The sequence below is a fragment of the Tinamus guttatus genome, unplaced genomic scaffold (genome assembly GCF_059628265.1).
Source record: "Tinamus guttatus ecotype Peru unplaced genomic scaffold, ASM5962826v1 Tinamus_guttatus_pri_ptg000307l, whole genome shotgun sequence".
Lineage (NCBI taxonomy): Eukaryota > Metazoa > Chordata > Aves > Tinamiformes > Tinamidae > Tinamus > Tinamus guttatus.
In genome coordinates this window covers 2,963,131-2,975,315 of record NW_028288841.1, presented here as the reverse complement: position 1 = coordinate 2,975,315, position 12,185 = coordinate 2,963,131, and the positions used below count along the sequence as shown (strand labels likewise).

At 37.2% G+C, this 12,185-nt stretch overlaps 1 protein-coding gene across 2 annotated transcripts in view; it reads left to right on the top strand.

Moving 5' to 3' along the window:
• The first annotated feature begins 432 nt into the window (after positions 1-432).
• FHIT (fragile histidine triad diadenosine triphosphatase) overlaps positions 433-12,185 on the top strand; it is a 363,590-nt gene continuing 351,837 nt past the window's right edge. For both annotated transcript variants that reach the window (XM_088528281.1, XM_088528280.1), the window contains exons 1-2: positions 433-561; positions 2,864-2,985. In XM_088528281.1, the coding sequence (XP_088384407.1) occupies positions 2,886-2,985 (100 nt within the window). In that variant the 5' untranslated portion in view covers positions 433-561; positions 2,864-2,885. The remainder of the gene's footprint in view (positions 562-2,863; positions 2,986-12,185) is intronic.

Genomic DNA, 12,185 nt, shown 5'->3' with positions numbered 1-12,185 from the left:
CTGAAGCTGTCTTTTATCAAAAATGGATTTCTTTCCTTTTCTAGTGCTACTGTGTAATTGTCCTCCTTATTACTGAGATTAGAAAGACTACTGTCATTAAAGAAGAAACATCTTTTGCCAATTATATTTAGATTCATTTTTTTTAGCTGGCACTGACCTCCTTATGTGCAGAATTGAAATCCCCCGAGGAACAGACTTAGAGAGGAGATTACAATCAATTGAGAAACCTTGTGCATGCACCATTTGCTTCTCGTGACCTGTGTGCATACACCAGTACCGTACAGAGTTCTGCTTCTTACAGGTCATTCAGGCGACAGGCAGGTAGAATTTAGGTGACTGAAACACAGTAGCCTGGTGGGAGTTTCTCGTCTCACTGCCCTCTGGCACTCCAGCTTTGCTGCTTTTATGATGCTGCACAGCCACAGGTTTTTTTTCCAGTTGCATCAATTACTCATTTCCATATTTTTTTAATTGGTTCTGTGCACAAAATACTAGATCATGCTTTGCAGAAAAATGCAGAAAATCACTAGGACAGAAAACAGCTGAAGTAATGTGTAATAGGTAGTGAAGAATTGTTTATGAAAGATAATTCCTATAATGCCCTTTTGTGATTGCAGTGCATGGCAATGGGAAGTCTGCAGCATTGCATAATACAACCAATACAACCTGTATACTTGTTTGAATTATATAGCATATTTGTGCTATATGTAATATATATATTTATAGTATATTATATAGCGTATTTATGGAAATACACTACTCAGATATTACATAGTCAATGGTCATAAGAGATTTTAATAAATTTGTTGGTTTTATCCATGAAATTTCAAAATGTATTTTTTTGGCCTTTGGGTATATCCATTGGGTAGAATTTGTGTGTAACACAGCTTAGAGTTTATTTAAATAATAAAAGAGTATTCCACTATTAGAGTATTATAATTAGAGTATTCCACTGATCTGACAAGGCGCAAATGATGGTGAAGGTCCTGAGGAGACCTGTCCCCTTTACAGTATTACCATTGGGTTGCAGACATAATGCCCACAGGGTCAGCAGGAGCTGGACAGGTTGCCTGCGCTTATATAGAAATTTGTTGAATTTTGGCCTTGTTCTCCAGTTCTGAATGAGCTTTTTGGACAGGGAGGGCAGAGGGGAGGAGGAGAATTCTGCTGCTTCCCTTCCTAGCACAGGTTAGCTGTATTTTAAAATCTTGGCTCTGTGTTTTAAGTGTATTCCATGTCTTTTGGACAGTGGTTTTAGTTATCAGCAATCTGGAAGGTTGGACTGTATCTCTTTATCATATCATATGTAAACATCCTGATGAATTAATCAGGATGAGAATCCATCCCATAGGGATTGCTGATTGGCTGCTTGAGAGCAATGAAAATGATATTTTGAAATTCATAATAATTATTTGTTTCAGACATCAGCAGAAGATAAAGCAGGTGTTTCCTCAGGGAAATGATTCTTCTATTGGCTAAAGAGATTAATTTTGTAGCCTGTTGAGTTTCAGGTTTAATATATGGTATGGGGCGCATCTTCTCAGACGCTAAACTTCTGTTAACTTTATCGAAAAAATACTACAGTGCCAAATATATAAAAATTTATTTCTGGACCTTTTGAGATCTTTGAAGTTGGAATGACTCATTTCCCACTCTCTCATAGTTTTCTCAAGTGTTTCCTATCATCTGTGGGATAACATTTTGCAAAATCAGACATGGTGCCTGCTTTGGATTTAGTACAGAATATGTATTATGGGAATATGTAGCCATTTCAACAGTTAGTGAAACAGACAGGACTTCCTTACAAGAACGAGTACATTTCGCTTCCCAAAGACACTTTGGGAAGCAAAAAAATACATACGGAAGAGTTGAAACTTGTGTCCAGTGGTTTGGGCCTCACTGAATACCTTATCCTTTCAAGAAAAGACAAAAGTGAAAAACTTCACTTGATTCTAATAATGCCTTGCCCCCATTGAAGCAACTTATGAACCTGACTGTTTCGATTAATCACTTTGTTACAACAAACAAGGCAATGTTATTGTAGTGCTTTGGATGTGTCTGAAGTATTGTCACATAATATGCATCGTTATTTCATCTTTTGCTGTGCAGCATCTTCAGCAGGATATCTTGGATATTCCTAATTGAGTTAAATACTCTAGGGCTTAAAGACCTAAAATAGAGTCTGTTAGGGTTCTGTCTTAGTTGTCTAAGAAGACTTTTCATCCTCACTATAAGAAGAGGAAATATTAGTGAATGAATGGGCATTTTGAGCTTTGTAAGATATAATGTTGTACACAGCTGTCAGTCTTCTTTGTATTTCTTTTGCACAAGCTGGAAAGCATGTACTGAAATGAGTGACTGATAGGCTTTTCTTAATTTGTTTCTATGTCTTCTGTTGAGGTATTTCTTGGAGGGATTAGTTTAGAAAATGTGGTTTCTCTGTTCCATAAATCCTTATGTATTGGTTTGCGTTGTGGCAAATGTGAAACAAATGCCTGTGAAATATTATTCATGCTTTTTCCAAATGCCTACGGTTCACAAACGTGTACAGTAAAGAAAAAAAAACAGTCAGAGGCAGAAATGGCATTCTGTCCTGAATTTCATAGCCCAGCCAAGATTATGAGAAAAAGCTTTAGGAACTTGTGTGCAGAATCTTTCATAAGAAGTCACACCATCACTTTAAAGGAGTGATGCTCTTGGAAAAACTGGTGGGCACTTTAGAAAAGACTTAACAGCTTGGTGAGCCAAGGAGGCCCTTTCTTTCACTAGTCTTCCTGCTGCCCAATTTAGTTGTCATCTTTCTTTTGTCTGAAAAGAAATCGCAAGGCAGTCTCTTAATCACCTGGATGATTTTCCCTTTCAGATACTGAAGATTTGCTTTCGTGATGTTGAGATTTGGGCAGCATCTCATCAAGCCCTCCGTGGTCTTCCTGAAGACGGAGCTCTCCTTTGCTCTGGTGAACCGGAAGCCGGTGGTCCCTGGGCGTATCCTTTTGACCGCAGCCTTGGTCAGGAGCACATACGGGCCATTCCGCATGCTGCAGAAGAGGGGGAGCCACTGCATGTTTTGAAGGCCAGGTAGGATGTTAATCAGATTTATTCTGAAATCAGTGGAATGTAAAATGCTTGATTGGTGTAGCAGAACTTCCAAAAATGGTTGCTTAGCAACTGTGACCTTAGAGGTGAATTTCTATTGACCTTTTCACCACTGAAGATGTATAAACAACCAGGTGTTACCAAAAGCGTTTTAAAGTGTATCTGAGGTGCTAGTGTTTAAATTTCATATTATGCTAAATAACACATCCTGTTCTCCTTTAAATAGTGCCACTTATTTTTAGATATAACAACTTCATTCTGGAAAATTTTCGACTTCTCAGAACTAAATGTAAACAATTTGTCAAATGGCAGCAAAATCCTGCATGAAGACTATTGGTGGGCCAGGGATGGACACAAACTGCTTTGATTAATTTAGGTAGGAATGGATTGAATGAACTATCTGTACAGTATACATATTTCCTGTGGAAAAAGACCAATGTTTTAAGTTAAACTACCCTGTCAATTAGAAACTTTGTAGGAACTCAATTCTGCAAGATGCAGCTTCCCCCTAGGAAGTCCTTTTTGTAATGTTGCATATTATTTCTCCACAAAAACCCTATTGCTATGTAACTTCTGTTTATTTCATTTGATAGAGGTGGATCTTTTTGGAAGAATTTCAGACTGGTCATTTTTGTAGAGGTCCCTGGTAATACTTCAGCAGGAGGTATTGGGCAGAAATTGGGCAGTGGCAGAATGTACGTTGGCAAAAGAAAACCCATACGTGTACATACAGAGTAACAATAGCTGTTAAATTTTTATTTAGCGTCACTGAATTTATCCAAAGCTTTAACTTTCTTCTCTAGTTTCCTGCTACTTCTAACAATTTCTAATATATGATTTTAAATTTAGTTACTTTTATACTTACAGACTTTTATTTTCTTCTCCTGAAATATTGAATCTCCCTCTCTTCCCATCGCTTGTATAAAATAGTTATTCAAAATAAAATTAACTAACTTCTCTGGACCCCTATTTTGAATACTTGCTATTTGTTGGAGATGTCAGATGATTTGTTTGTAAATGAATATCAAAGACACTTAGACTTTGTAGAAACTTTCAACATGTGTTACTATCTCAGCAGTATGTTTTAATCAATTAAATGAGCAATTCTTCTCAACTCTGAGGTCCTGCAGCAACCTGCCTAAAGTATCTGATGTAAATCAGTGTGATTCACAGTTGTATCAAACTGCCAAAATATTTTCAAAACTATCTAAAGGCAATATCAGATCACAGAGAACCAAAATGCCTGCACAGAACGTCACTATTTACGCTCTCACTTGCACCGCGTGTGTAGCAATATACTCTATGTGGATGTTTTAAAAGAACAATGAATGACTTTGTCAATTAATTAGGTAAATGAGCAATTGAATCTGTTGTTAAATAAATAAGAGGTCTTTCGGATGAAAGATATTTCTTTGGAAGTTTTGTGAGGTTCTAGAACTAACAATTTAAGAGGCCTTTAAAACTTAATTATTACAACCTACTTTCTTTCTATAAATAATTGAAGATTATAAACTCTAGTTTTATAGTTATTGCTGACTGTTTGGCAGATACGTTTGTTTGCTGAGGTTTAGCTTTGTTATTCCATAATGAGACTTGCAGCATATTTTATAATGTCACAGTGTTTTCATAGCTCATGTGTTGTAATATATAGTGTGGTCTTTGTTTCTCTGCTGAATAAATGTTCAAGTAGTAAAACAAAAACAACAAAAAACTTTTCCTCTTTCATTACAATAAGGAAAAATTTAAAAGATAGGATGCAAAGGCTAGAATGCAGTATGTAAAATAGAGCTAATCTGCAGTTGTAAGCCTTTAAAATGCCTTTTTTAGGCAGCATTCATCTGAAGACCTGGCAATAACAAGTGTATTTTCTTTGTTTTATTGCAATAATTTTATCCGCCTTGTCTTTGGCATACTTGCGACATTCCTTTTCATTTTTTTGTTTTTTTTTTTTCAGCGCGAAATAAAATATTAATGCATGTGAATTAGAGAGACAAAGGAAATCAGTTTGAAAGCCAGCTCACTCCAGGTGGTGGCTTTAATTAACTTGTAAGGTTGAAATTCCGTCTTGAAAAGGAACATAGGATAGTAGTTGTGAAATTGCTGTAATAGTTTTTAAATACGGTTATCCTCTGGAAAAAAAAATCAGTAAAAATGGTCTTGTGGTGTTCAGTGTTTGTGACTTGAGTAATGCCAAACTATGTTTGCTTAGTTGACGCATGAAAAAGTTTTGTTTTCTACCTGTCAGGCTTGTAAATTCAGTTTGACACTTGAAACTTGAACTCTTCTAATAGTAACCAAGAGTAGAAATACTGAGAAGATTCTGTTTATGGTGAGGAAAATACACCCTCTCCCTCTCTCCTGCAGAGAACTGCCTCAATTTCCCCGTATTAGATTTCTACTTCTGTACTTTGTGCGCACATAAGCTCTCCTGTAAGAAGGTCTCCTTAAGAGAGGAGTTTGTGATTTTTGCAGATAGTTGAAATGAGACATAATTGGGATCCTGAGTTGGAGTATTTGGCATGAAACCATTATCTTTATTGCCCAAGCTGAAATACCTTCATTGGATTGGTGCTAGTAGCAAATTCCTTTACCTCTTTTGGCACAACCACCGAACGGAGAGGGCGAGCTATATGTAGGAGGACATCTAGTTCAATGAGTTCCCAGGACACCTAGTCACACTACTGCCACCCGAAGGGGAAAGACGCAGAGGCGCCTGACCAGTCTGTTGGAGAACACGAAGCATCCCAACCCCCAAGAAAATATGAGTACGTCACATGCTCTGTTCTTGCATGTGTTTCCAAGGGGAAGATTAGGTTGTCATGTCTCTTACCTGTCTTATTTTAAAGAGGCCAGGCACATTGTCATATGTGCAGTCTTGGTGAGGGAGACATTGCTTTTTTTAAAGAGTACAGAAATACTATTATTTTGCTACAGTAATGCTTATGGATGCTTCTGGAACCAAGAACTTAAGCAAGAAGAGTGTGTGTTGTGTATGTGTTAGCAGTTAGCTTGAAAGTGAGGAAATTGTGAGCTAGGTATTGTACAGGAGTACAAATTCCAGCAAGTTTACACATGAAACGACACTGTTTTCTGCGAAAAATGTAGTTCCTGTTTCCTGTTAGTGCTGTTAATTTGCTGATTTATGAAGAATGATTGTGAAATGTCATCTGTTGATGACATCTGCTATGATCGGAGAGTTGTCCTGGAGAAGTTGGCTACTCAGGAGCTGGAATAGTGCAGGCTAATGTCTATAGGCAGCAAATGCATTGCTTACATTACTCAAAATGCACAAGGCAAGAATTGGTTTAGCTCATGTAGCCTGCATGAGCTAAGCCTTTAGTGTTGTTGTTTTCCCTTATTTCACTCAGGAGTTTTGTTTTTTTGATAATTCTAAAATGTAGAATTCCTTTTAAATAAAATCCTTTTGCTCATTGATGTGGGCTCTTTGCTCTTTAATATGACTACACATACTTTGAGGAGGGCCTTCCATTTTCCTGATATTTTCCTACTCATATGATATAGCTTTACTTGGTTTCACTCGCATCCTTAATAAATACAGGCTAATTTTTTTTCATCACTGGTTTTCCCATTGCATTGTGCTAGGTTCTTGCTTTCATCTTGTGTTAAACATGAAAAATGAATTTGAAAATTAGTAGAATCCATTTGGGAACCAGAACTTCTATTGTAAATAAAATTATTCATTTTTTATGTCATTTTTTTTTCTGCAGACAAGGTATTGATCTCTGGATTTCTGTTCAGGATGCCATAAGGAGCACTAGCAGAAAAGGAACACAGCAACATTTGTAAATTGATTGAATGCAATATGTAATGACAGAGACAAACATCAGATCTATGGCAGTACTATATCATAGAAAACATTTTTCAACAGTTATTGAATTGGTTATTAAAAAAGAACAGACTTTCTAAGTGGGAACAGTGAGCTGAGAGTTCCCCGATCAAAAAAATATAATAGTAATTTGTGGTGGGCAGTGTGGCCCCCTTCAGCAAAAGTGTGTGCATGTGAGTGTAATATATTAGAATAAATGCTTTACAGTACTTTTTAAATCTTTCATTGATTATGAAAAGCTTTTTACCTTTTTTTTTTCAATTTAAAAATATAACACCACTTACCTGTTATATACTGAGTGTTGCTGGGATATCTTGTATTCTTTTCTGCAGAGATCTGTTTCTTACACCAGTAAGAATCCTGAAACTACAGAAACCAAAAGCATGGGGTATTTGCTGGCAGCTTTATCACTATGTGAAGTTAATGGCCATTATTTGTCACTGAGGCAGTATATTGTACTAAGAGTTACTATGGCTAGTTCCTTTTATTAATAAGTAGAGGAAACATTAGTTGAACCAGATGCTCCTTCAAAGATGTGATAACTTGCAGTGCAATTACCCGGAACCTGTCGCATGAGTGGGCTGGGAGCCAGGGTCACTAGAGTGGTGTCTGTTCTACTGCACGGTGTGTGCGCGTGTCTGTGAGTTCCCTTGTCAAATGCTTACAGAATTGATGTGCTACTTGAGACTGACACATGCTGTTTTGTGACAAAATGGTTGTTGCTTTTCTTCCAAGCAAACTCTTTTTTTTTTTTTTTTTTATCAGCAATCTATTAATGTTTAAAAAAGTAAGCTTAATTTTTGATTTAATTATAGTTCTGACAGGATTTTTTTTTTTTTTTTTGAAAATAGCTGGCTGGCTCTGTAAAGAATAGGATTCTCTCACAAGTTTGGGCATTTAGGTGAAAACCCTGGTGCTTATCATGTACATGAAGTTATTATTCTTCCTTAAGTCACACAGTTGCTGTTAGTTGTGATTTAGTTAGGTGGTATACTTCACATAACACATCTGAATTTATGCTACATAATTATTAATTTTACATTTTTCAGTATAAACAAGTGTTAATATTTGCCATGAGATGAATCTGTAGAAAAGAAAATTCAGTTATTGCAGAATATAAATATGAATTTACATATTGCAGTAACAGCTTTTTACAGAAGCTTCATATGCATTATTGTTATTTGCATTACCATGATGCTAACAGGCAATCATGAATCAATATAATGCTGTCTTAGTTCCCCTTCAAGCAAAGAAGAAATACATATATATATATATATATATGAGGAATATATACACATACATATATATGTATATATTTTTTTTCTCTAAAGATTTTTTATCCTAAATGTAACCTTTGAGTTAGTAACGGAGTTGCATGAAGACAAAAAGTGTCGTTCAGGGCAACAAGGAGTCAACTTCTCAGCTTAGTGTTCCAAATTTCCTAGGTGTTCTAGGAAGAGAGTGTCCCAGGAAAGGAGTGATGAGGTAGCTCAGCTGGTGTAGAAACGACCTCTTGAGTGCGAAGAGCAGATAAAAATGGTAATTTTTACTTGAAAATGTAGGAAGAATATAGAGTGTGTTTCTTCAGCTGGACTGCAGAAGTGACTGACTTCTGTATTGTCAGGATTTGGCAAATTCTTTCTGAGATCCCAGACTGAAGTTGTTCATCATCCAAAAGAAAAGGCTTATTTTTCTGTCAAATCTCAAATACAGCTGTTCCACAAGTCTTCCCCGTATGAGTAGTCTTGATCTCTTAAGTGGAACTCATTAACATCAGTAATGTTTCTTTGCAAGAATGAGAGTAGGAAAAACAGCTCCTATCCTTCCTTGTTTTTAGTTGAGGTATTTTGTGGAGAGGATAGGAGTGGGACTTCCCCTTGGGGAGTGAGCAGTGAGCCGATAGATCAGCTGCACTGGATTTGCAGGATGCCTTCAGAGAAAAGCTTTCTGCTTTAACAGGCCAAGAAATGAATGATCAGCTCCATGTGTGCAAACACGGTGAATTTAGTAGCAATGAGAAGTCCAGTTAGTAATCTTAGAGCTGGAGTCTACAAACAAAAAGCTGGTGTTTGAGTTGCGTTAGGAAGTGCAGCTTCTGAAGATAATGAATTCAAGGCTGCGTGCGCAAAAGCTTCTCTGTCTGTGTCTCCCCCCATTTCCCTCTCCCTTTCTCCTCAGCTCTATAATTTGGTCTGGTGAAAATCCTCTCCCCTCAGAGCTGACTTCACTTGAAAAGTTCTCACAGTTACAGAATGTGCTTCATGGCAGGGATTTACCTGTTAAGTTTGTGCTCTTATATTAATGGAATGGCATTGATGAAAAATCCCATGGTTGGTGATTTGTGACAGTGCTTTAAGAAGCAAGAAAATAGTGAAACAATAGAGTACGAAATATGCTTTGTTGAAGCAATGGAAATGGAACAAGTTGCCTACTGAGTTACTGAGTTATTTGCATGGATTCAGTAAGTCAGCGCTAAGAATTTATGAGATTATAGTATACCCTAAATTGGATGAGGCATTTGAAAAGCTTGATTAGGACCACGTGTTAAGAGAAGTAGCTCCTAGGATAGAGTCTAATGCATGCTCTAAACATGGGAATATCTATCTTATCAGATGCCACAAATGGATGATCAGTCCCTTACTAGTGATGTGTTCAGCTGCTTCCCAAGTCACACTATTAGGAAAGTGATGAGATTTCAGAATTGGACTTGAAGATAGAAGTGTCATAATAGGATGGATCTGTGCAATTAAATTTCTTGCCTGCATTGCTTACATATCCTGAAATCCATCTGAAAATATCATTTTGGTCTAGTCATTTTGTTCCCCTTGTCGTCATCATTGTTGTGTTTTGCATTTGTAAATGATCTTAAATCAGAAAAACACATGCATAATCCTCTCCACTGCCTTGGGTATTTCAGAGGCACTCAGTGCAGTTTTGAAGGCAGGTTTCTAGTGTATGACCTCTGAGAGTGGAACTGTGTGTCCTTCCATGCAGTTCTTAAGGAGTTGACTTAAAGTGTATTTACTTCGAGGTTCTTGCAGCTAGCATGGCAGACATCACTTGAAAAAAGTGTTTTCCCATTCATACTTTAGCATATCGAGAAAATAGGATAAATGTTTAGTGAGAAAAGCATTTTCCTAAGGACCTAGAGCAAGTTAGTCATATTTAAGGCAGAGAAGCAACATTAAAATAGAAGGAAGGAAAATTAAGTGGTAGCACCTGGAGCTGGGTTCATGAAAGGTGAGAATGAGTATTTAGTTTAAGGTTTACACATAACTGGCATTCCCGTTATTTCAAATGGCAGTGCAGGTCCTTGTTCATATTGACAACTTTTAGTCTAGCAGAGAAAAAAAATTGTAATTGCTCTAGTTACTGTACAAACATGTCATTTTAATGCTTTTATTGCATGCATAAATGCAGTAAAATGCAAAATGCAACAAAAATGCAACAATTATAAATGGGCAGTAGACCACAAATACAAAGTGGTGTGTGTGTGTGTGTGTGCATGTGCTGCTGTTGCAATTTTGCCATTATGGAAAGGTTAAGTTCGCACATCAGGAGCAGATGTCCGTATTCTTTACTTTTCAGGTACCAATTACCAAGAGCTTCATAGAAGAAAGCAGTATTGTTTTTTCCTCATGTCATTACATAACTGTTTTCAAATTCAGCTTTTTTAGTCTTTTAAGTAGTTCCTTACTAGTGAAGGAGCTGACAGTTACACAGCCATTCCTGCTACAGTTTGTGAACGTGTAGGACTTAGTGTCCTCTGCAGAGTTACAAGAATGCAGCACGCACAGAATTACCTGAGCTTGGGCAAGGTGTTGCAAGGCTTGCTCTTATGGCAGAATATAATTAAAAGAGATGATTGGAGTACCTGGTTATTCATAATACCATACAATCAGCATAAGTGATGCAATATATGCAGAGTTTGTGTTTGTAATGAAAATAGATTTGCTGGCAAGTCATTTGGAGATTTAAATTTGTTCCTTATTGTTTCTAGCATATTGGAATATTTTGTGCTGTTTGGTGTAATACAGCACCCACTGTTTTTAAGTGTGTATTTTTGACAGGTGTTGGATGTGAATTTCCTGTTGCAGCTCCTAAGAAGAGATTTAGTAATAAGATACTTACTTGCCATCTCTTTAATGCTCTGAATCTAGGGAGTTTAGTGAAGAGCTTAGTATATAATGTTCTCCTGATAAGAAAACCATAAATTAAGATTGGAGCCTGATGTCCTGTAATTATAACCTGAAATAGATATTTCATAATGCTAATGATTTTTTTAATTTTACTTTTATTATTTAAGGACCTTAGAGTATGCCATGTACATGAAATCTAAAAGGAATACTTCTCTAAACATAGAGTATGTTTCCTTCCTTTCTCTGTGGTGTATAATCCCAGCATCTTTTCAGGAGCATAAAGACCAATTAATAATGGGATAACCTAATCCCTTCACACTGCTCATGTAGATGTCAATCCTTTGAACAGAAATCCCTCTGTTTTATGCCCCAGTGAATGCAGCCTTGGAAGCCTGAATATATTCCAGTCACTTGCTGATACTAGGTCCATTAAAAACACATGCTGCAGTGTAAAGTATCCAGCCCCGCCAGCAACAACCCTGGGACGGGTGGCCTAGACCTTGCAAGTCTGTGCACGGGATGAACATGCTCCTTCGCACTTAACCAGGGCCCACTCTGGACCCTAGTCAAGAAGGCAGCACGTGTGGTCTCTCCTGCTCTGCTGCCCAGAGCTGCTCGCTTCTGCTGCTTCATTTATTTAGGAAATGCTTTTTACAGTGGATTTGAACGAGCAGTTGAGACTGGTCATCACGGCAATGATTCCAAATGGCCCTGTAATTGCTTTGCAGAGCTTTAGTTAAGGGTCAAGCAACTTCTCTGGGCAAAGTAATTGGATAAATTATGTTTTAATAGATTGTCCTGTGCAAGTCAGATATCAACACAGTGTGTAATGGAGGTTTTATTGTAAAATGGAGCTACAATAGAAAACAGAGGCTATGTAAAATGAGGCTATCGTGGAAAATTGAGGACACCAATCATTGATACATTGATTGCACATGCATGTGTAGTCTGCTCTCTGTTTGCTAGTGTATTTTAGCCTTTGCTGTTCCTTGCAACCTGCTAAGATCTAGCATATTTCCAATCAAAGCATGGACGTCTCATCACCTCTTGGCTAGGTTTCATGAGTGGATATCACACTTCAGGCATTCTAATTTAGTCACTTT